The sequence below is a fragment of the Lepisosteus platostomus genome, chromosome 9 (assembly GCF_059453375.1).
Source record: "Lepisosteus platostomus isolate fLepPlt1 chromosome 9, fLepPlt1.hap1, whole genome shotgun sequence".
NCBI lineage: Eukaryota > Metazoa > Chordata > Actinopteri > Semionotiformes > Lepisosteidae > Lepisosteus > Lepisosteus platostomus.
Window position 1 is genome coordinate 27,272,832 of NC_142619.1, and position 25,408 is coordinate 27,298,239.

At 35.5% G+C, this 25,408-nt stretch overlaps 1 protein-coding gene across 2 annotated transcripts in view; it reads right to left on the reverse strand.

Moving 5' to 3' along the window:
• LOC148654691 (thyrotropin-releasing hormone-degrading ectoenzyme-like) overlaps positions 1 to 25,408 on the reverse strand; it is a 222,821-nt gene that overhangs the window by 64,092 nt on the left and 133,321 nt on the right. For both annotated transcript variants that reach the window (XM_088644538.1, XM_088644540.1), the window contains one exon: positions 2,912 to 2,977. In XM_088644538.1, coding sequence (XP_088500664.1) covers positions 2,912 to 2,977 — 66 coding nt within the window. The remainder of the gene's footprint in view (positions 1 to 2,911; positions 2,978 to 25,408) is intronic.

Here is a 25,408-nt window from a genome sequence, read left to right on the forward strand (position 1 = left end):
TGCCGGATGGTTGCCATCTAAAAAAACAAGCCTGCAAAACACCCTATTTATCCTGATGGAAATTTAATACTGTACAGTACATCATACAAAAATGCTGTTATGGTGTTTAAAAAAAAATCCAAAAATGCCAGTTATATTTTTGTTTAACACTTTTGTTAGACTGGATGCAAACAGCACGCTGCTCTTTGATAAATTACCATTCGATCCAGGTTATCTAATAAATCATTACAGAAAGATAATAGTTTGGGTTTAACCAAAGTATTCTTAATCTTCCTAAAATCATTACAGAAAGTGTATGCCAGGATTAAGAAGAATTTTGAAGTATGATAAAGAGCTATATTAATGAAAAAGTGCTTACAGATTGTCCCATTAAATTGGATTTCATGAATAGCTAATGAATGCCTTGAATATTTAGTATTCACAAAAGGATCTGTTGGGATGGATGACTGATGTTGCTGGATTTATCACTCGGAAATTCTAATTATAAATATGAATAAAAAACAGAAACTTTCCCCGTTCTAAAACATTGTCATCCATACAGGACCACAGGGACAATTCCTAGGAAAAACTAAGGTTGCTGCTGGAAGAGGTGTTAGTGGGGCCAGCAGGGGGTGCTCACCCTTGACTCTATGTGGGTCGTAATGTACCAGTATGGTGACGGGGACACTATACTGTACTATACTGCTATGCTATACTATACTATACTGCACTTGTTGCTTGCCTGGTAGGCTCCGTTTTTTCCCCAACACCATATGGTAGAAAGCGGTTTGACAAATGACATGACATTATGCTGAACTATTAAGGTTTGACTCACAACATAGCCAATACATTGGAAAAGGTATTAATGTGTTTTTGGAGAAATGTTTAGACTTCACAACATTATAATGTAAAGTATCATAAATACATTTAATTAATACATTTTTAAGCATGACCTGATATATGCATTTATTCTGTTACAGTCACTGTTTTGCAAATAAGATCAAGAACAATTTTGCCATGGGAGGGGAAGAGCTGTCAAGATAAGAAATTCAAGATTTAGCCACACCTCTGAACATTCAGGAGGGTTAAAAAACTAGTTGGGAAGAAAGAGATTCAGTCAGTCCAGTCAGGCTGGGATTGAGCAGAGAAGGAGAAAGAAAAAATGAAGGTTCCGTAGGTGTTCATCTCAGAAATGGAATGGGTTGGTCACCAGGTCTTTGTGACTCATTAATCTGAGTTGGCTTGAAGAAGATACAGAAATGTATTGAATCTCCTGTACTGAGGGTGTGTCACATTGTCCTGGACAGGATGAATGCGTGATAGTCCATTTGCCAGGGTTATGGGGTTGGCTTGTTCCACAAGGATTGACAGCGGACATTAGCACCTGGAGGAGTGGTGCATTGCCTGGCAAGGTAGCAACTTATCTTCCCCAACAGACAAAAGAGTAGGAATCAAGACAGCATACACTGTATGTCACATGTATACCCTGTGTCATAAGAGATGAGGAGTGAGACTGGCTGCTGTGGTGTCAGGGATAACAGGGCTTGTACTTGTAAAACATGATCATCATGAAAAAGAGTAGGGAAAAGCTAGTAGAAAAACAAATTGGAAAAGGTTAGGAGTCAGAGGAGAGATTAAAAAAGTGGTGGTTAGTGAAGTGAGAGGGAACTGGACACAACAGAGTAAGTCTACTCCTTGTGACAAACGGGAAAGAAATAGATCTGTGCACCAAAGGGTAATCTGAAAATGCTAATGGATAGCGAAGAGAAAGGGAGCTGGTTGCTGTGGAGTGAGTCGGAAGGCAAACTTGGCTAGTGTACAGTCATGGTGATGCAGAAGCTTGATACTGTATGTGAGAAGAGACCAGGAAAGATATGAAAGTGGAAGGAGCCATTTATGCCAGGAAGGAGACCAACATAAGAAACAATGGTCCAAACACAATAGTAGAGCAAAGGCTGACACATACAGTAGACATCAAAAGATGACATACTGGCAGTGTGTAATGTAATGTTAACCAAGAAAGCAGGAGGAAAAGTACTTTCATTAGACAATTAAATTTTTATTTTCATTTTAACATAAACATGCAGATTGTAATTTACTGGTGGTAAAAAAAAACAATCACAAATAAAACAGCTACCATAATATGCCATAATTCCTACATTTGATATTTTCATTATTTATTTTAGGTTTTGTCAAAGTTCTTCTAAAGATGAGAAACAAACTGACTTTCAAAAGAAAGACAGGATATATATTACATTTTCAACAATTTTCTGTTTTCCTTTTCTCCATACAGTATTGTTCTACTCTTGCAGAATATCCAATCTATGCTGTTCTTCCTTAGAGTACCTATTTGATCACCTTCTCATCAATCTTGTTCGGAAGCCAAACTCCAATTTAAATTAAATCAGTCCTGGAAACTCCATGTGTGCTATCCCTGCCAGTCAGTCAATCAGCTTATAACAAACTATAGGCCTTCTCTATTCATCCCAGATAATAGCAGAGAAACCCTTCAGCTAATAACCTTTAAAAACATTCAGATTGCCAGTCTGATTTTCATTCCACCCCTCATTACCTAATGTACTGTAGTGTCTCAATACAAACGTTGTTCAGCAATACAGTAGATATTTTTAAACTTGACCTTGTGTGCATTCAAGAACACCTACAGTGGCTACAGAAAGTCTACACACGCTTTCTAAAATATACTTATACAACACATTTTTCTTGGTTTTCATTTGTAATTACTTTTCAGAATGTTTGAGCATTTGTTTTTGGCAATTTGTAAAGAAAGGTCAAATGAATTCTGATTTAATGCATCTTATTTTCAGGCTGTTAGGCCACAAAATGTGTTATCTGGGAAAAGGCTGGGGACTTTCTATAGGTGGTGTTGCTTATATAATTCAACTGTAAAGGAATTAGAAGAAAAACAACTTACCTCTGAAAACTTGTTCCACAAGTCATCTCTTGCTGCATTGCCATACATGTGCGTTATCAAGTAATCCTGCAGCAAAAAAAAAAGTTCATTTTATCCAGCAGCCATATCACCCTGAACTCACAACTGGCAACCCACTGACGCTAAGCAGGTGTACCTGGATGGGAGACCTCCTGGGAAAAACTAAGGTTGCTGCTGGAAGAGGTGTTAGTGGGGGCCAGCAGGGGGCGCTCACCCTGCGGTCTGTGTGGGTCCTAATGCCCCAGTATAGTGACGGGGACATTATACTGTAAACAGGCGCCGTCCTTCGGATGAGACGTAAAACCGAGGTTTAATGACCACTCTCTGTGTTCATTAAAAATCCCAGGGCATTTCTCGAAAAGAGTAGGGGTGTAACCCCGGCGTCCTGGCCAAATTTTCCATTGGCCCTTACCAATCATGGCCTCCTAATAATCCCCCTCTATGAATTGGCTTCATCACTCTGCTCTCCTCCCTGCTGATGGCTGATGTGTGGTGAGCGTTCTGGCGCACTATGGCTGCCGTCGCATCATCCAGGTGGATGCTGCACATTGGTGGTGGTGGAGGGGAGTCCCCATTACCTGTAAAGCGCTTTGAGTGGAGTGTCCAGAAAAGTGCTAAATACAGTATATATGTGTGTAAGCAATTATTAATTATTATTATTATTTTCATTTGAAAATTGCTATCAAGCAGTACATTAAATTTTGAGATGGTAAAACATTATGAGCAAAATTGTATGAAATATTAGGAAAATTCTTTAAAAATAAAATAAGAAAGATTGCATATACAGAAGCCATTCAGCCCATCTGGCCCATTTGGTCCCATCCAGCCATTTCTTGAAAGAAACCAAGGTATTCGTTTCTTTGGTTCCAAATGATCACAACCCTTTGTGTAAAACATTCCTCCATCTGTGAGTCTTAAACGTACACATAGTTTATGCTTATGTCCTCTGGTTTGTTATTTAATATTGATCCAAAAGAAGATGAATGAGATCTGTTTGTCTGTTTGATAACCTTAAGTGCTTAAGATAGGGTCCTTTCACAATCTTTTTTTTAAAGTTATTTTAGGCCCTCCATATTAGGACTTTTCTTTTAGCCCAGTAATTTACTGTATCTCTTTGCAAACAAATATTACATGCTTGTACTGTAGAAGATCCATAAATTAGAGATAGAAAAAGTACTAAAGTTGAAAAGTTGCCTAATGAAAACTTTGGTAACCAGGAATATGTGAACTGTCAACATGCAATGCAACTCCGTAATGGTGGATTTTATTGAATGTTCTATTAAATCGAGCATGGAGCCGGTGCTCCAAATATCATGTGAGTGCATTGTAGCATACACAGGGAAGCATTCATAATAAGAAACCTGCCTGCCAACTTAAGGGACATAGTGGACCACTACTAGAGGTCATTCAGGCCTCTCTTCCATGTAAATAATTTTATATGTGGTAAATTAATTAGATAGTTAATTAGATCATTGGTGAAGAGCTGAGAGTCACATTTTCACACGGTTTTCATTAAGATTAGTTTTGGTACAGTATATACTGTAAAAGTGATTTGTGGTGATATTTCTTTTTGGGTTGGGTAGAGTGATGTAGGTTTTTTGTTATTTAGCTTGAAGAAATTTGGTATAATAAAATATTGAACAGTATTTTGTTGCAATTGTGGTTTTCCCATTCCGACACAAGCCATCTGGTAGGCCTGTCACACATGTCCCCTAAATTCCTGCTTCTTTTCTGAGCTGTGAAACAAAATGGGAAGTGGGCATGTAAATCTACTGCTCCACAGAGATGTTTGTTGGCACGGTTCAAGCAAAGCTATGACCAGGTTTTTTTAACTGCATTCTGTATTCAAGCTGCCCCTCGATGATCACCCCTTCCAATTCTCTGAATGTCTGCTTGACGAGTCCTGGCTCTTATACTGTATTTGGGTGAAAAGTCTGACATTTTCTCTTTTGAAATGAGTTAAATGTTGGGATACAGAGGTTGAGTGCAATAATTTTCAATGTGCAGGAATAATCATTGAGGCCATGATTTAAAAGCTGGGTTTCTGAGCTACTTGTATTGAGAAAAAAACTTTTTCCAGGCTTCAACTGCAGGACAACATTAAGTCTGAAAGACTTGGCACAACAATTATGATTATTTTTCCCACATGGACAAAACAGATGGATTCGCTTCACTTCTTCTGCTCTTCCCATGATCTGATAAGTGAAGAAAGAGAACCTCATTGACACAGCAACTAACAGTTCTGAAAACTGTTCTGAAAACAGGTTCATTCATCACTTTAATAAAAGGATTTGTATAGGGTTACAGAACAAAACCACATTTTGAGATGACCACAATAAAAAAAGACAAACATTGTTAATATACAGTATAAAGTTTAAAGTACAACATTTAAATCAAGGAATATTTTGTTAAAATTGTTCACTGAGCTATTAAAAAATATTTTCGAATATTGTCACTTTTGGTAACCACGCCTCAAGAAAGGTATTACTGTTCTGAAATCATTCCACAGAAGAGCAACCAGATACATTCTCAGGCTTAAAGGAATGTTCTACACCTTTTGAACCTTTTCAGTCTTAAACAGTGAAGACTGTGAGGGGCTATGATCAAGTGGAAGGTATGTCAAGGTGAATATAATATCAAGAACAGGAGACACTTCACTATGTTAAAAGTCTTGGGAGTAAACAAGGTATCCACGTATGTTTCCAAAGCCTATACCCTGGCTATTACCCATTCTTTTAAGAAACAGTTCAATTAGATACTCAAATACTGTAAATTAACTACCAAACAGGCTAAATGTGCCATAACTGTCTAATTTTCTTATGTTCGTGTCCTACTCCTTTCATTTAGATGTAATCCACGACATCAGTACAGATGGTCTTTGTCATAGAAAGGCTCTCATTGACTAAGAAGTATTCTGCTGCACTCAATGTGCTCAGTGATATGTTCTATCAACATTAACATTTGCTGTTGTTCACCTTTGAATGGTGCAGGTAAGATTTGTGAGAAGAATACTGATTTATTTTAAAGGTAAACAAAGACTTGCTGTGGGGTTATAAGAAGCTCACTGAAGCTTAGGCTTGGTGGCTATCAAAGCACTAATCAGATAAGGGTATGTTGAACCTTATAACCTGGGGGTTGCTGATTTGAATACAGGTTATGCCAACTGCAACCTACTGTAGTACAGTCTTTCTGTGTTCCTCTGCGTAGCTGACTATTAGTTGCAGTGCTGAAGTGGATTAAAATTATTTGTGAGATCCTCAGTTTATGTCCTCACCAGTCAAAAACAATGAGACCCGAGCATTGTCAATATGAATTGTATACACCTACTTGTATGTCTTATGGCTGGCATTAAAGGCAATGTCTTGGGTGAGCATATACCTTGTTTTCCTTTCATCCAGAGGAAAAACAGTGAGATTGGATTAGACATTCATTTGAAAAGGATAATTTATTCCAGTTTGGGGAATGTACACTAAATACAGAAAATATTTTAAAGAAATTGAATTTTGTCTTGTTTTTTCCTAATATCAAAAGGTAGCATTTAATGTATTTCCCTTGTGATCCTAGTACCTCAGTGTCTATAAAAAAGTTTTAAAAATAAATGTCATTTCTTGCACAAGCAGCGCGATTACAAACTGCTAAACAAAATGTATTTTATGGCAACTGACTTCTCTAACAATTGGCTTTAAGATTGCTTGGAATATGCCAATTTTAAGACGCACTGACCAAAGTAAAGTTTTAAAAGAAATACAAATATTTCTAGTCCTCTTAATAAATTCTAATGACAGAATAGTTGTCAAAAAATAAAATTGTAGCACAGTTCATACATTTTCTTTGGTTTGGCAAGATTGTTGAGTGTTTTAAAGCTAATACTGTATATTGATGCTCTAAGTTGTATTTTCCACTCAAATGACTGGAATGTTGCATTGGTTCTTCGGAGACAATCTGAACTCCTAACCCTAACCACCCAAACACTTAGCTAGGGTTAGGGTTAGGATTATTAGAAAACGTAGAGGATTTTTGATGGCATGGTTGTGTTCTAGGACAGAAAGGATAGTTAGGAAAAGTGCTATTTCAATGTTATCTTCACATTTGTTGTCTTGCCTATATGGCTCTTTGCACTGCTTTGCCCTAAATGGGAATGATGACTTAAATACCCTAAAAGCAAAAGTTTGAAAGAAAGGGCTTCGTCTTTTCAAACTGTTGCATTTGGCATTTAAGCCACTTGCATTTTAACAGTTACAGCTAATATGTATTGGCTATTCCTGACTCTTAACCTATTTAACCCTGAAACAATGCTTATCGAGAACACCATTCAACACGAAATTTCTAATGACAGAATACTTGTCAAAAAATAAAATTGTAGCACAATTCATACTGTACATTTTCTTTGGTTTGGCAAGATTGTTGAGTGTTTTAAAGCTAATATATTGATGCTCTGAGTTGTATTTTCCATTCAAATGACTGGAAGGTTGCATTGATTCTTCGGAGACAATCTGAACCCCTAACCTTAACCACCCAAAACCTTAGCTAGGGTTAGGATTATTAGAAAACATAAGAGGATGCTTGATGGCATGGTTGCATTCTAGGACAGAAAGGATATTTAAGAAAAGTGATATTTCAATGCTATCTTCACATTTAAATATCTTTTGAGTGGAAAATATAACTCAGGGCATCAATATATCAGAGAAATGATAAGAAAGGTACACCAGTGTGTTAACATGTGTAATGGTGATGTATGCAGGAATGTTACACAAGGCTTTAATAAAACTGCATTGTGTCAAGGTACAGTGCCAGAGAAAGGGAACATACTCTGAGAATGTTGCTGAAAGGAAATTCTCAATGTGAAGCCCTTAGGGCATTGAAGGGCAAGGAGAATCATCGATGGTCTTCAGCAGACCTACTGGTAGGTCACCAACTGATGTGAGCCAGACCTCCGCGACCGCATTTAAATGCAGGATTAACTCTCCATCTGCGACTATGTCAATGGCAGAGTTTGCTCATACACAGTTTCTATTTTGGGTTTCAGTCCTCCCAACTGCAGGAAATCCACATCCACATGGTTATGTCAGTGGAAACTTGTAAAAAAGCACAGTTTCTCCACCAGCTCATGACCCTTTTTTTATCTCATGCACCTCCTTTGTACTCTATTCATCTCTTCATCCAACCAGGCAGATTTGTCTTACTAGAATAAGCACATGCTTTCAACCCTTTCTTAAATATATTTACAGTTTTGCCAAAGGGTTTTTAAAGCCTGTAAATCAGTCCAATCCCATACTAATGAGAACTCCCCTCTAAAACTCTCACTTTCTCTCCTTCCAGGCTGGAATCTAGATGAACACAGAAACCCCCTTTCCTCCTACTGTAGCTCTTCTTATTAGCTTCTGAATTAACCCAGAAAAGTGGCTAATTCCACACAGAACCAATCAACTACTTTAAGTTCCTTTCCCTCATATGTAAATTTCACTGCCTCTGAGTACCAATTACACATTCAAACCAAGATGGTGTCTTCCTCATTAACATTTACAATACACTTACAGTTCTACAGTAATGCTTTTATGATCTTCTCACTGAATGGATTCTTCCACTTCTTCATAAGAGCAGCATCAATCCAGGGCCTATTCCAGAAACACAGTGGGTATAACAAGACTACATGCAGGCCAGTCTATCACAGGCTGCTTCTCCACAAGATCCAAGTGACAAATTAGAGACAACTTAGGTATATTGTTTTGGTGGTTGAAGGGAAACTAAGCTGGGGGACCAGGATAAAACCAACATAAATACAAAAACATGCCAATTCCAAAAAAACATCAGCACCCACGAACTATGAGGACATCAAACTTACCTATACATCAGCATGCCTCCTAAATAAATTCTAATTAATTGTAAAATATTCTGATATTTTTATTAAATGTTGTTTTAATAAATATATTGACAAGTGCCACTAATATCCACAGCACTGCAGGGACAAAAATCAATAATTACCATGGGCAGTTGACTCAGACAGTTGAACAGTTTAATACAAGGTTAATATAAAACAGATTTAAATGTTAAAATTGTGTGTATTACTAGTTCTATACATTGGTGGATCAGCAAAAGTTCTTAATTTTTAACCAAATTTTAGTTTTACAAAACAATCAATAATGAGATTACTTGCCCCTAAACTTCGTTAATCTGGTGTGCATAATGTCATGTTACTAAATGCTGTTGCCAGAAGTTAAAAGGCTTAATGAGATTTAGATTTTCTATGAACCCCATGCTAACTGGTGAATTCCAGGACAGTCATTACTCAGGTGTGCAAGCTGAAAATAACCAATTGCACTTAAGCAGAAGGAAAAAACACTCACTATGGAAGTTGTCTGACAGAGTGCTTTTCACATGTCTGATCATCATGAATTGATAATATATTAAGAGCTTCTTAGTCAGAAAAAAAAAGATTTTAATCCTCCAGAAAACAGAAATTGTTACTTTAAATCATAGATGATGATATAAAACATACGGTGATACATACATTTCAATAATAGAAGTTAAGAAATGTAGCAAAATTATTTTTATTCCACTTTCTCTTGCCCATTAGTCTTAAATAGTAAGTTATATTTTCAAAAAACGGAATGTAATCATTCTGCTTTCAAGAAACAAGAAACAAAATACCCTATTTTCAGGGTATTTTAGTAGCCTGATAAAGTGAAGCTCAATTTCAAGAAGTGGGATTGGTAGGAAATTATAGGAATTATGCTTACCTTTAAATTCCTCGCAACGGTTTTATTTAGGAAAGGTGAAATGAACTGTAAAATCTCAAAGCTATAGTGCAAATCAGTAGCTGAATGTTAGATATGTAATGATATTGGAACAGCACTACTAACAGAGGTAATGCAGTTTGAGATAATATCCAAATCATTTAATTCTCTCATTCCCTTTTAATATTCAGATACCCATGAACCACTTTATACTGCCTATTGTGCCAAGAACTTAGTACTGGAAACACTATTAAGTGGGATGAATAAAACTCATGTATTACAAAATAAGTCAGTTTATGCACTGTTTAACTATGTGAGATATAGCATGACATTTTCTTATAGAAAATCATTCATAAAATCTATTTCTTAGTTTGTATTATTGTATCAGGCTACTCAAATGTTAGACGTATTTAATCAAAATCCTTCAGCCGTTATGGAGATATTGAGATTTCAGTATGAGGTCTTGTGGCATCTGCTCTTAAGGAGGAGTATCAGCCTGTTACAGCTCTAGGACCCCAGGGGTTTAAGCCTGAAGTGATGCTTGTGTACTGTATTTTGTATATCAGTGAAGTCATGAAAAGAGTTCTGGCTATAACCCCAGCCAGACATTTGAATGGAGCCAAATGCCCTTGTTCTCTTTGCTTCACCAGTTACCCTTAGCTATCATACAGAGTTTTCAGATCTCTCCTAGAAAAGCTATCCATTTTCTTAATTTTATTATACTATAATTAATGTAACTAATTGAATTTGTTTCACAATTTATCATGTGTTGAAAAAGTAAGTATACCCCTTTATGGTTTCATGGCTTAACATATTTTAAGATTTTTGACCGTCAGCTACTGTAGTACTCTTATCAAGTCCTAACAGAAGATCAAACAAACTTTAAAAAGGCAACCAGCATTCAATACCATTATGTAAAAAGTAAGTACACGCCTTGATTCAGTAACTTTAGCAGCAATAACTTCAATTAAATGTTTCCCTTGAAGATTTGATCAATCTTTCGCATTGTGAAGAAAAATTCTGGCCCACTTTTGACTCATGTGGCAACCTTTTTGAGTCAACATCCCCACTACACAGCAAAAAAAAAAAAAAGTGGGGATTGAGGAACTTAATCGCCAGTTGAATTAAAGGGAACGTTTAGGAGTTCAGAATCTTCTTAAGAACTGACAATTCAAGGAAAACTTAAAAATACCTTGCCTATGTTGTTGATACATTTGTTTTTTTTTTCTCTGTAATATTTATCTGGGATCTGCCTTGGATTGATAATAAGTACTTTTTCTTCTCAAAACAATAGTGACACAACCTTAAGGAATTTTAGCAGTAGTGTGGGAGAGGTTGAAAGTTTAGTAAGGGAACTTCTAGATTTATGTAACCTTGGAAGAGTCATTTTTAGTCACCACAAAAAATAATTATCTATATATTTTATGGTCACTTGCTTCTTTCTGATTCTCAGTTCACAACTGCAGTGACTATAAAAAGTGTACCATCTCATGGGATAGTGAACACCACAGACCTTATTCCCAGCTGAAACACGACTTTGAGAAAGGCTTTGTTATCAGATATTATAACACTCAATGGGCCTAAAGATAGCGCACAGTTAAAAAAGGAGAAAAATATGTCATTGTGACGAGTACTGCAATTTGTGCTGCATATACCATCAAATGAAATAACTTTCTATCCTTAAAGTTCCTTTTAATATTTAACCTATTTCTTTCTGTTTCTTCTTTTTTTTCTTCTTATCTATTGCTAATGGTTTTAGTTTAAAACAATTTATATACATTAGGAAGTTTGAAAGCAATAATGTAATATATTATTATCCTCAATTATTTTTTTGGATTTGTTGTGGGCAACAGTGCAATTATGTACATTTGCCCCATTTTAGGAAAAAAATAAAATTCTGTATTCGAAGACTGAAAAGAGAAACATGAAATATCCCCAATTCAATGAAGGATTTACTTCAACCCGTTTCATTCCGTAAGGATTACAGAAAACATGACCTATTTATACTATACTTTAAGAGCGGATTAAGAACAGACTTTGACTTGAGTGCATGGAATCAATTTGGAGTAAGATAGAATTCCGGATTCTGGATGCTACTCAGGGTTGTATTATATCTTGTACTTTGTATGGATTTACAAAGATCAGAATCATTTAACAGATTTAGCTTCACAATCAAACAAAACTAAGATATTATCTATGGAGGGGAAATATTTTGAAATTGAAATAAGATATCCACATCTGGTTTCATTTCCCAGCTATCATAGTGTTATCTGAATGGAGTTTCTTATTTTATTACGAAGAGTTTTAAGGGTTTTTTAAATGCATTTTGATTAGTCAGAGTTATTACACCAGGATTTGACCTGATCCCCAGACACAGCTTATTCAAATTGTTCACTAAGAACTGATAAGATTGATTGCTCTCTTCTCTCTTGGTGTAATTGTACTGTAGGTGAACATCAATTTACTTCAGGGAACTTTTTCTGAATGCCAGAATGCTACATAAATAATTCATAATTCACCACCGTTCATCATAACACAGCACACTCCAAACTGATGAAAACAGAATAATCTAAACTTTATCCTGCAAAAACTGTTCACGAATGCCATTTACTAGGAAGAGAAACAGATTGTCAGGGGTCTGTCTTATTTACTTTTCGTTAAAAAAGGCCAGTAAAAAAGAATTTGTACAGTTCACTGCTACACATTGTAGACATCAAAACCGTGGTGCAGGATGAATGTCGAACACAAGGAATTACAATTTCATTTGACCATAAATCTCTCTGGATGAGCGGCATTAAGTTAAGTGCACACCACTGGCAATATTCTTTTGTACAATAATCACCGTTGAAATACATATTCTTTTGGCAGACCAACTTGACAAACAGCAGAAAAACAAAAGTGTAGAAAAGTGCTTTTAAAGTATTAGCCATTAGTCTTAATAATTGCAGAGAACAATATTTTTGGTGTCTTAGATTATGTTTTACTTCAAAACTACATCTGTATAACTGCAGTCAATACCAATGTCAATGTAGCATTTTTAAGTGTATCAACATTTCTCAGTCTTACAATACTTTTCCTCTGAAACATTCATAAAGCTAAGTGAAGGTAATAAGAAGTCATTGCCAGGTCATTTATTCTTCTACTACATTGTAGCCTAACCTGAATTAAGCATTTAAGCTTAGTTTAAATCCACCTACATAATGAGATCTTGTCTCTGAAATGGGCCTTAGGTAAAGAGTGTGATTTTAACTTCTTTAATTTGATCATTTCATGTATGATACTGATTCATCACAAATACCATTCCACAGAAAAATTATGAGGATATAAAATCAGCCTATTCTTGTTATTGTTCCATTTGTTTGAGCTTCTTTTGCTGAGGTACTGTATTTCTTCTGGTCTTTGCAAAAGGCCACTCCTATTAATTAGCAATATTAAGAAACTGAATGTTTTTTAAGGTCCTGGTTGTGTTAAATAGTTCAGAAGAAATGTGGTACAGTAATCACAGCTGATGTATTATTTGTTGCTAGCAGCTGGGTTCCTAAGACGTAATTGACCTTTTTGTTTCTTTATTCCCTCTTCTTTATGCAGCTGGTTGTGCACATTTGTTACTTTCAAGTTAGTTTATTTTTAACAGATGTGCACTATTATGATTAAATGAAAAGTTAAACAAACCTAATGTCCTTTCATTAATTTTTTTTAGAACAAAACATTAAGCTCTTCCTTTGTAGTGTAGGTTACAAACACAAGGTAGAATGCCTTTTAAAGCATAACCAAGTAAAAATGTATTTAAAAAAACAATTATTGAATTTAACGTTTTAATGTAACAGTAACTGTATATAGCATTTGTAATAATTGTTCCTGGAATGTTCTTGTAATAGACTTGTGAGAAAGACTTTACATTTTATTTTTAGCAATATTCTAGTTATAGCGATGTGAATTATGATTTAACAACTGAACAAATTGTCCTGTTTAGGTAACTTGGGTCAATTGATGAGAGCTCAGTTCCAAGCCACAGCTCAGGTAGACTGAATGGCTCCAGTACACCAACAGACCCTAACCAGGTTGGAGAAGCCCCAGGTCAGGCTTTAGTGTGTGTAATGGAGTAGCTGTCTGTCTGAGCAGTCCTTTTCAGTTTAAGGCATTGGAAAGTGGTTCAGGAACAAATCAGTGATAAAAAAATACAAATATTTGCAAGCAGGTGTGTAACAGAGGGATCTGATGCAGTTGACTCCTTGATGTACTGTATGCAAATTAGATTATGTTAATAGTATCCAGAATCACCTTGTAAAACCGCCAGGTGGAGCTAATAAAGTTTAACCTCTCATGTACAGCATTTGAGCTGTCACCAGAAAACACCCGGTTTCGTATCCCGATCACTGCTGAGGGACAATCTTTAATCAATTAAGAGTTTAAGTTGTATACTCTTTAGACTTTTAAATTTAAACTGTGTATTACAGCATTTTAATCATGAAACATTAAAAAGTTGGTATATTTTATGAAAGCAAGATTGCTCAGTTGGAAAAAAGTACACAACCTACTACCTTTATCATAAATATTTTAATTATGCAGAAATATTTTATGCATCAAAGTCTTTACCGAAGATATTACTAATAGTACTAATAATGAATGTCCTTGGACAAGCTGTAAACTCAAAATATTACCCTGGTCCACATTGTTTGTAACCGTCTTTGTAAACAAAAATACTTTATTTTTTCATTGACAAAAAGTAACACCACAGCATTTTGTTGATCCGATCACACATTCGTTTCCAATCATTCAAAGTAAGTCTTGAGAATCTCCAATTTACCATGCCTTTCACATGCTCATAAAAGATATGGATTTAGGAACATAAACATATTATTGTATGTAAACTGAACTGTATATGGCTGGTCTTGGTAGTTTAACGAAAAAATACACACCAGTATTCCATTTCTCCCTAAACATTTTAAGCATCAAAGTCTTACATGTGGTTATTTCGGAAACCTTTTCTGCGAATATGGTCGTTATCGGAGTAAACAAAAGCATACTTTTAGAATTTGATTAATAGGAAATATAATATGGATTCGCGTATCTAAATAAATTAATAATGGTATAACGATATCCTAAATTAATATCATTTATGACCTTCAGATGCGTTATGCTCCTATTCTTTTTAAGCTCAGCTACTAAAATTTTCTTTTAGTGGAAAAATTCCATATAAATATTCAATACTAAGCAGATTAAAATGTGCACAGTAAAGAGATTAAATTATTAAATCTTTTCACTACCGACCAATGCACCACGATTGCCCCTGTCGGTCATTTTGGCCAGTCAATCACTTACCGCGGTACGCCGCGGTGGTTTGTGGGTAGATGCGTGCGGTACGGGTTTGTACCGTGAACTTTTAATGGCTGCATCTGTAGCAGTGCATGTATGCTAATAGGGTTAACCTTCCTAACAGCTACTACTCTGGGTCTGTTATTGAAATGATAGGTTGAGACAACTCCTACCATTTTTTTTTACCTTTGTAAAGCATATTTGTGGGTTCACTATCTACTACTGAGAGAAATGGACTTTGTGTATGAGTATGACCGCACAACCAGGATGGGATTGCAGAGTAAAACAACTAGGAATCAGTAGGGATCTTTCAATTCAAAGAGGCCTACTTTTGTTTTGTGTTTAATGAGCTTTTAATAATATAGTTGTAATTTTCTTTTAAAGTTTTTCCTTTGATGTAGTCTCCCTGCTAAATGGATCTCACCACAAATGTTTATGAACTTAAGTGTAAAAACTAACAACTGGTTTTCAAAGTGCTACTCAAATCCTTGAAGATTCAAGATAACAGAGGCAAGAGGAAAAATGTACATGTTAGATATCTACTCTTTAGAGAGTCACCTCCTTATCACAATACATGCAGCTACAGACGTTACATCCTTCTGTACTTTCATTGAATGCTGAGAAGGCTCTTGACCAACTTGAGAAACAGTGTCTATGTCTGGTTCTAGATAATATGGATTTTGGATCAAGTTTCTTTAAAAAAGATGTAATAGGGCAGCCAAATTTGGTATGTGAAAAGAGGGTGGAGACACCAGACGACAGCGATGACACATTTCAAATCCAGCATTCTCATGACTTAAATATGGAATTGGCTGCACCTGTGGACACCAATTACTACAAAAGACAGCCAGAGCATAAGGGGTCTGCTCAGACCCCCACAAGTCTTACTGACAGTGAGGCATGAAATCAGTTTTAACACTGTGGAAAGGATTTAAAAGTTATAGGTTACGTTAAAACAATGACCTCTACTTATTCTGAGTAACATCATCAATCATAGCCGTGTCAGACGCCGGTTTAAAGTAGACGGTATTTGGTGAACTGGCCAAATTGATTCGATTGCATGAACAGAGTTCCACTGTTACTACCTGATTAAAGTGGGAACAATGCATGACTTCTGACATCTGAACTAACATCAGGTTTGGAAGGCATGACATTGGGCTGGTCCATTTGCAATCAAACTCCTTCAGTAGTGGATGGTTTTACATGAAGGTTGCCCTGCTACGCTACCAAATAAGGGGTATCCGTCACACAAGGTTAAAATCCTTCAGCAATGATTTTACCCAGTTTTTACAGTACAGTATACTTGCCTGAGATGCACATCCTCATTAGTTCAATTGTTTCTACCCCAATTTTTGTCAACATTACATAGTTCTCTATGCTGACAATCTCTTACTCTAAATAGACAGTCTCCCAATTTTTACTTCATCTATTAACTATATTTAATTCTAGGTAATGAATCAATTCAAGTCAAAATTCCTGTATTTAAATTTTCCAATGGATAAACCAACTTGCCTTCTCTGGTGCCCCTGGTTAAATATCCTTAAACATCTTTTAAATATTTGAAATATGTACTGTAGATGCAAATCTACTTTTATTCCAGCGTGTGTCTCCATAATAAAAATTATTTTGCTTCCTTGCCCAAACACTGTATTCTTATAGTAGGTCTATGATTTCACATTAAGATCTGCAGGTGTCCTAAGTTGCCAAACTTTCAGTTTCATTCTACTTGTTTGTTTTGTGATTACTCTTTGGTAAAATCCTGATGCTCCTACAGTATATCTTGGTATCCACATAAATAATGTCTGGTCTGTCTTTGTAGAATTCAAAATTTAATTTAACCTAGTATTCCCCTTAGACACTGCAGATTGCATTGTGGACCAACTGCAAATTATAAACCCACAATTTGTTAGATTCCATTGGGTAAAGAAAATCTTAGCAAACAAAGATCCTTCTTCAAGAGTTATTAACTCAAGATTGGAGTTGGGTCAATAACATTTATACTCTGCCTTGGTCTAATTTGCTCCAAATACATCGGACTTCATTGTGTGATATTGCACTCTAGCTCAGGGTTAATCAAATATTTCTAGCACATAAGCAATCACAATGTGATTTTCAATATGATACTATCAAAGGGACACAATGGAACAAAATTATTATGTGTAAGTTACTTTATCTGAGAAGAAAGAGCACTACAGTAATGGTATCTTACAAATCAAAATATTTTAATGAGGAGTTCTGGTAATGGCGTTCACATCTGTGACAGATGATATTGCTCCAGTCTCTGATATATTGTAATCTAAAATTTGATGGTAATGTCCAAAGCATTCACTGTTGCTCTTTTTCTGATTTCATTTACTGGTCTATTCAATATGTGGCATATAATTTGTGCAATTTTTATAAGCATCCATAACAAAATTCAAAATGAATTGTGGCAAATCTACTTTATGATGGAATTTTGTTTTGTTGTGAGACCAAATGAGCATGAAAGGCCTAAATGAACTACATAAAGCATACAAATAACTGGGGAATGAGTTTTTTAATGTACATACTGTAAAAATAAATTAACACCTTACATACATCAAAATGTTTACAGTCTCATGAGGGTTTGATATGTTTTTTCTCAGTCATCACTTCACAGTCACTTATTGTGCTCAGAACATCTAAGCAAGTGAAAAAACGGAATTACCAAGCTTTATGTTTCTTCATTGTTGTTGTTAGTTTTTGGCGGACATAACACTGTGTCTCTTGAGACATATTAGTCTTTAAACGTGAAATTCAGGGAAAATGTATTTTCTTCACTTGCTCTATGAATTATGTCCTGTTGCTATACATTTTCTTCATGAAAATGAGTAATCTTTAAGAATATTTAGAAAGCTTTAATGATCTGTAATATTTTCAGTTTTCAATTAATCTCAAAGCTTCTGTACTTTATATATATATATTAAAGTATAACTTTATTTACTGTATTTCATTCATTTATGTTGCTATCTATGGATGTTTGGAGACAGTCCACAAGAAGTATATAATGTCTCCTTTGCAAGACTTTAAGAAGTTTGACAAATTGTCCAGGTACGTATTTACCTGCCTCTTTAAACAACACATAAAAATACAGACATTCCTTATGCAACAAAGAATCCAAGTGCTATTTATGTAATTCGGCTATAGTGAGCCAGTTGTTCTTCAGTATCACTAACTACTGTATAGGACAGCAACTATTTTTCTTTTGTGCTGTCAGAAGTGTAGAAATCTGATTCTGGCCATGGGGTGCCTTATGAACAGGGACTTGTTGTATGAGACATGTCAGAAATTACTGTTGTAGGTGACATCTCAGAAATAACTGATTGGGATAACATTATCAGTAATAACCACTGTGCCGTACATTTTTTCTAAGGTTCCAATACGTAGGTGATGGTCACTCATTAACACCCATTCACAGTAATAACTTAGAGTGACCATGGATGTCCCAGAATATAAAACTCTGTAAAACTGCTGGAATTTGGGACACTGTGGCGGATGCACCTTGTGTATGTTTTCTCCCAGTGTTCTATGGAAATGGCCTTTTTAATCACAAATAAACTCAGCTCAAACCTTCACAAAACTGCACTGTGGCTCCTTGCATCCCTACATTTTATTGTGGCAAGCAGGGTACATCCATCTGATGCTGTTCTTTTGTCTTGATTCCTATCTCCAATGGAGGGTGAGTAGACATTTTTGTCAAAGGTAAAATATTACCCTCTCATAGGCCTAGTGGAGGTGGGAATTAATTCTTGGAACTGATTGGAGTATATAAGAACTACAGGGATTATGTTACAGCATATTTCGTTGAGGAGAAATGAGGTGGTAAGACCATCTTTAGAAGAGGTGTACTGTAGCAATAGGCTTTAAGAGCTATTCGTAAAAGAACAGTCTGCTGCCTCTTTTTTTAGAAAAAGAGGCAGTTTATTGTAAGATCATCCTTGGAAAGGAGGAAGCAGAACAATAAAAAGAGCCTTCGGTAAGAAGGTGGGACAAATAAAGCTTGGAGAAATAAAAGTCTAAGAGTTGTGGCACTGGAGTGAAAAAGCCCCCCGAAAGAAAGGAAAACTGCATAATACCTTTCTGGTATGGAAATAGAAGGCTGAGGACACAGTACTATCATATAGTAAATCATATTGTATTAAGTATGAAAAAACCTTTATTATTAAAAGGATATAGGGTAAGACTTATTTAAAAACAAACAGAAAAAATAGTAATAATAATGTACTAATATAATATGCTATTGAAATACGGTACCATATGAAAAGGCACATGCAAAAGAAAAATGTTAAATATTAAAGCATAAATAAAATTAGAAATACCAGTAAATAACAACATACTGTATTTGTAAGACAAAATTTATAAAGCCATGGAAAAAGACATAGAATGAATTCAATCGTGCGGCAGAATTGAGGAAAACTGAGAGAACACCGGTCAGTCTGAATTTATGGCATGCAATAATAGGCAAGGCACAGCAGGTGCAGCAGCTGACAAATCGTAGGAATATATAGTATATATGAATTGAAACAGACCAAAACAGAATAATTCATTGAAAAAATAAGAGAAGATGTTGAGTATTTGTAAACAAAGAATATATGGAAGATTATGTACAGTATATATTCTGCAATTTCCCTCACGGGATCAATGCAGTATCTATCAAAATAAAATTAAAAGTGTATTACTGTAAATGATTCAGAAGTGTATGTACAGTAGGTGATTGATAATAGTAAGGATAATTATTGAATGGAGCCAGCGAACCTAATTGAAGAAAATGGGGAAAGGACAAACGGGCTGTGCCATCACAATTTGTGCGTGAGTGGCAGGGCAAGCTGAAATCAAGTCATAGAACTTGTGACAGTTTTAGGAGAAAAATAATAAGGTGTTATAAGACCTACATACTGGACAGAGGCATATGTATTGAAAATATATTACAGCCAGACTCCCAGAGATGGGTGGATACTAGTGTTTAATTGTATACGCTCAGATCTGTAAGTGAGCCCAGAGTGTTTAAAAATGAAAAAAACACACAAAGGGGAAAAACAATGGTAGAATTGATTAGGTGATTAAATATGTGTACTATCTAGGCATTATGCAAAATAATGTAATCAAGTACTGTATATTCTCTGGAAATGGCCTTTTTCATCACAAATCAAAATTCATTTAAAAACTTCACTAAACTGCACTCCTTGCTTCCCTACAAGAACCTTGTATTAAATGGAAAAAAAATGCTCCTTTGACATAACTATAACTCATTATATAGAGAGTTTAGACCTTTGCTTCCATCACCTTTACCATTATAAACTGGCTTTGGATTTCATACTTGTACATCATTACTTACTGTATACTTTCAAATGCAGTTCACTGAATGTCATAAACATGGCCCAAATGGAACTTAATCTCTCTATTTCCCTCACTTTTGATCAAAACTAGAATAACTTTTCATAGTTGTCTTGCAGGTCAAGTATAATCTTTTTCATGTGTATAAGGTGTAAACCATGTAATTCAGCAATGGTAGCAAACAGCTTACTGTATAAAGAGATCAGGAAGGTAATGTACATACTGTAGCAAAGGTTGTATAGCATTAATCAGGGATTCCAACTATGAACACATAAAAATGTACAGCATATAGAAATGTCTGTATACATAATATATATACAAAAACTGAAACAAACATAGCTGAAAAAGTAATAAATGATTTTTATTTGGTGAAGTTTGTAAAGGTACTGACAAGGGACAATGCTCTTAGTTTCAAATAACCAGGACAGAATAAAATGATTAGATGTGATAGAACCACTATGGAATTGTGAACATACTGTGATTTAACAGCTTATAATGTATATTTTATATCTCCAAAGGTTCAGTTTAAAATGAGAGTTTACAATTTTAGAAAAGCAGGCTATGAAGGAATGAAACAGGAAAATGAAGGGGTGAACTGGGAATACAGACTACAGAGTCAATAAAGGAAAGGACAGTTATTCTACCAAAAACATAATGGGAATGTTCCAAACAAATTCATCCTTAAAACCAGTAAATCCAAGAGTAGGAAAACATGCCCTTATGGTTTAAAGGAGAAATTAAGAAAACATTTAGAAGGAAGAGAATAATCTAAAATTGCATTAAAATGCTCAAAAATCAAAAGCAATCAAAGGGACTAATACAAAAAATATAATAAAAGTGCCCAGTAAGAGATGGAAATCAATTTTGCAGTGATAACAGCTTAGTACACCTTAGACCTACTAATACTTAAGTTTTACAGGCTCTAGGATGGGTTAAAATGATTAAATCACTGAGGCATTTTCCCATTTGTGTTGTTTAGGGACTTTTAGCTTTTCATACATACTGGATAATTGCAAATTTACACCAATTCATAAAAAGGAGTCAACATTAAATGAGAAAAAAGACCAATCAGTTTTACTAGTGTTATTTATAACACCATGTAAATGAGAGTGCTAAATTAGAAGAATATTTTAAGGGACCACCAACATGGATTAAGAAAAACAATATATTTTTTACCTAACTTTGTACAAATCTTTGTACAAGCAATAAGGACAGTTGACATCTCTATCACATGAAAAGATTTTAATGTATATTTAGATTTTCATGAAATCCCTCATTAAATATAAATTCTCACTCTAAAAGCTATAGGAATCCAAGCAAAAATCCAAGTGCATGCATTGAAATCTGTTCAATGAATAAGAAATAGAAACTTACTTAACATTTACTTGATGATCTTCTAGTATGAAAGAATTAAACTGTATTTTTCAAACATTCTTTCATGCATAACTTTGGGTTCATTCCTTTACTCTGATTAACTGAATCACCAAATGATTAAGATTCTTGTGATATTTATATTTGTGTGAATGCAAAAGAGCAAAGCAAAAACTAGTTTTTGAAAACATTATATTGGTGCAATATACTGTACCTAAATGTTTTGGGTCTGTTCCAAGAGCCTAAGATTGATATTAAAGTTAGAGAAGTAGGCTTGATTTGTGAGGTTAACCTACATTATAACACAGGATATCAACAAGAAATACTGAAAGCCAGATACATACCTATGGCTACTTGAGGAAAAAAGCAGTTATTAACATAAAAAGTAAAAGTATAAGTAACAATATATATACATATATAATATCAAATTAAATATTATAAATATATATTTATATATATGTTATATATAATAATAATTATATAATAATATATAATATATTATATAAAAGTATAAGTAACATAAAAGGTAAAAGTCTCTAAAGTACTTGTGCCATTGTGCCTGCAAGGAAAACCACACTTCCTCCTGATGGTCAGGTGCTTTCCCTGTCCGCAGCTGATGCAAGGAGGACACTAGCCAAAGTTAATCCACGTAAGGCTTTTGGACCCGATAATATACCTGGTCGCGTGCTCGAAGAATGTGCAGAATAGCTAGCTGACGTCCTCACAGATATTTTTAATATGTCCTTGTGCCAGGCAGTCATCCCCGTATGCTTCAAATCCAACACTATTATACCAGTGCCGAAGAAGTCAGCCGTGTCCTGCCTCAATGACTATCGCCCTGTGGCACTCACACCAATTATCATGAAGTGCTTCGAGAGGCTAGCCATGAGCCACATAAAGTCCAGATTCCATAACCCTCTGGACCCCCTTTAGTTTGCATACTGCCTCAACCGGTCTACTGATGATACTGTATCTCTTGCCCTTCACCTGGCCCTGTCCCACTTGGATAAGAAAGACTCTTATGTAAGCATGCTTTTCATTGACTTCAGTTCAGCATTTAATACAATAATCCCCCAGAAGCTGACAGAATAATTGATCTTGCCGAACTTTAACACTTCCCTCTGTAACTGGATTCTGGACTTTCTGACCGAGTGACCTCAGAAAGTCCAGAATGGTAATAACATCTACAGCACCATCACAATGAGCACCAGAATCCCCCAGGACTGTGTGCTCAGCCCATTGCTGCACACACTGATGACTCATGACTGTACTGCCAAGCACAGTTCAAACTGCATCCTCAAGTTTGCTGATGACACGACAGTGGTGGGCCTCATTAGCAACAACAATGAGTCACCATACAGAGAGGAGGTTGAGCAACTAGTGGACTGGTGCCAAACAACAACCTATCTCTTAATGTAAACAAAACAAAAGAGATAATCATTGACTTCAGGAGGGCCCACGCTGATCATTCTCCACTGTACATCAACGGCTCCCCTGTGGAGACAGTTAGAAGCACGTTGTGTCTTGGTGTATACATTACTCATGGCCCTCAAAATCACCTCCCTAGCCAAGAAAGCACAGCAGCGTCTCTATTTCCTGCGGCAACTGAGGAGGGCAAACCTTCCCTTCCTTGAACTTGAACTTGTGTGCAGTCAAATCATCCATACATCCATTCACCCTTTTTCTATAATCATTTTAAACCAATACAGGGTCATGAACCTAACCTGGCGAGCACAGTGAAATCACTTGACATCAAATCTTACCTATTGCAACATTTTATGTGTACATTTTCAATATATTTGGCTTTTTCAAGGTAAATGACATTAGACAGTACATGTATTTAAAGTAGTGGTTAACTGCTCTGTTCCTGAAATAGAATGTTTTGCGTTTATTGCGTCTTATCAAGTTAGTTAAATGCAGGTTAATTGATTCTACATTCTCTGTTGTGGGGCATATTTTAAAACTTGCTTTAATCCTTAAAACATCAAGCAGATGTGTAAAGAATATCATTAATATAATATATTTGTACAATATCAATATCTACAGTGTATACGCATTTCTGAGTTTCAGAACTCCCCTCAATCAAGTGCTACATATTGCCTGAAGTGTAGCTAACTTGATCTCTGCAGAAGGAAAAAGGAAAGATTTGATACATTGTCATGTATCACTGTACCTGATGTACTGTGTCACTGTATCTGTTTATCATCTAAATTAATTCCCATAAAAGCAATTCAATCACAAATACGTATGAGGGGAGACTTCTTTAGGTTTTGTATGCTGACATTTTTTTAAACAATATGCTTGAAGCATGGTGTTTTTTTTTAAATTCATAACTGAGTGCAGAAACAAGTAAACCAAAAGTCTAAACAAGCAAGCAAATCAATTAAGGGCCTCAATTAGCATTGTTGATTTTCAGCTCAGATGGTGTAAAAAACAGCAAATATAGTAGTTCGTAAAGACCAGACTTGGGAATTTCTGTTTTTCAGGAATGAGTGTGCCATTTGAAGAAATCATTTTTGAGAACCATAGACAGGCATTGTCAGTCAAATATGTAAATGTGTAAGTAAATATGTAAAGACTTTATATAATAAGTTACAGGTGGCCATTTTGAGGAATTTAATTGCTTGCATGTTCTTTCTTGTTCAATAAAACATTCATAGTTCAGTTAGTTCTTAACAATCATTCAAACTCACAAGCACAGCATTGTCCCATGCCACATTGTAGGGAACAAAGTGGGTGATTCTAGAATTTCTCTCATGGCAATGAGAAGGTACATTGAAGTAGAGGATGAGGGGCATTAGCATGCAATGAGCACAATACCTGGCCTCTCCACACTTTCCACTTTCACAAGAATGAAAGTCACCAACAAAGTCACCCAAGAGGACTTGTTCAAAGTGAACAGTGAAATATAAACCAGAGGTCAAAAGTGGACAATGTCAAACTTCATTTAAAAGCAAGAATAGGATGTACATCTTTATTCAAAGAGTTGTAGGAGTATGGAACCAGCTACCTAACTGTTTGATTAAACCCAGTACTTGGCTTCATTCATGAAACAGCTAGATAAGAGCGCTGGATCAATTAACTAATATCTGCCATACAGGTTAGATGTGTCAAATGACCTCTCGTGTGTAACCTTTCTTATGTTTTTATATTCTAATGAGTCTTTCAATTTTGAATTTGTGTGTGCGTGTTCTGAAACACCTTACTGGTGAGCTTAAAAAATTACCCACATCGATCTAGCTTATAAAATCTATAGCACTGCAAGCATCTGCACAACACAACAAAGATCTAAGCTGTGTTTGTAAATGTGACAAGATGGGTGAGGAGGTTGTACAGTATATCAGCGTAGTAGTTAAGCTGTTACATATCATGTAAAGCTTTGGACAAATCAGACAATAATTTTAAAGTCAGTGGAAGCAAAAGGCATCAAAGAGTTAGCAGACATAGTGAAGTGTGTTAAAGAACTAGCACGATGTATAAAAAGTACAGGCCTGAGGCATCAGGACTACACTGACTACAGCACACACACACACCCACAGGCAGCATTAAGAGTGCCATTCCAGTAAATAAGTCTGTAAATAAATGATTTACAGCTTCACTGCTGCTTCTGCGTGAATAATTTTGCATCTGAAGACACCATAGAATACTTTAATGTATTCAGAGCTACATTGTACTGAGAGATGCAAAATTTCAACAAGGATTATAA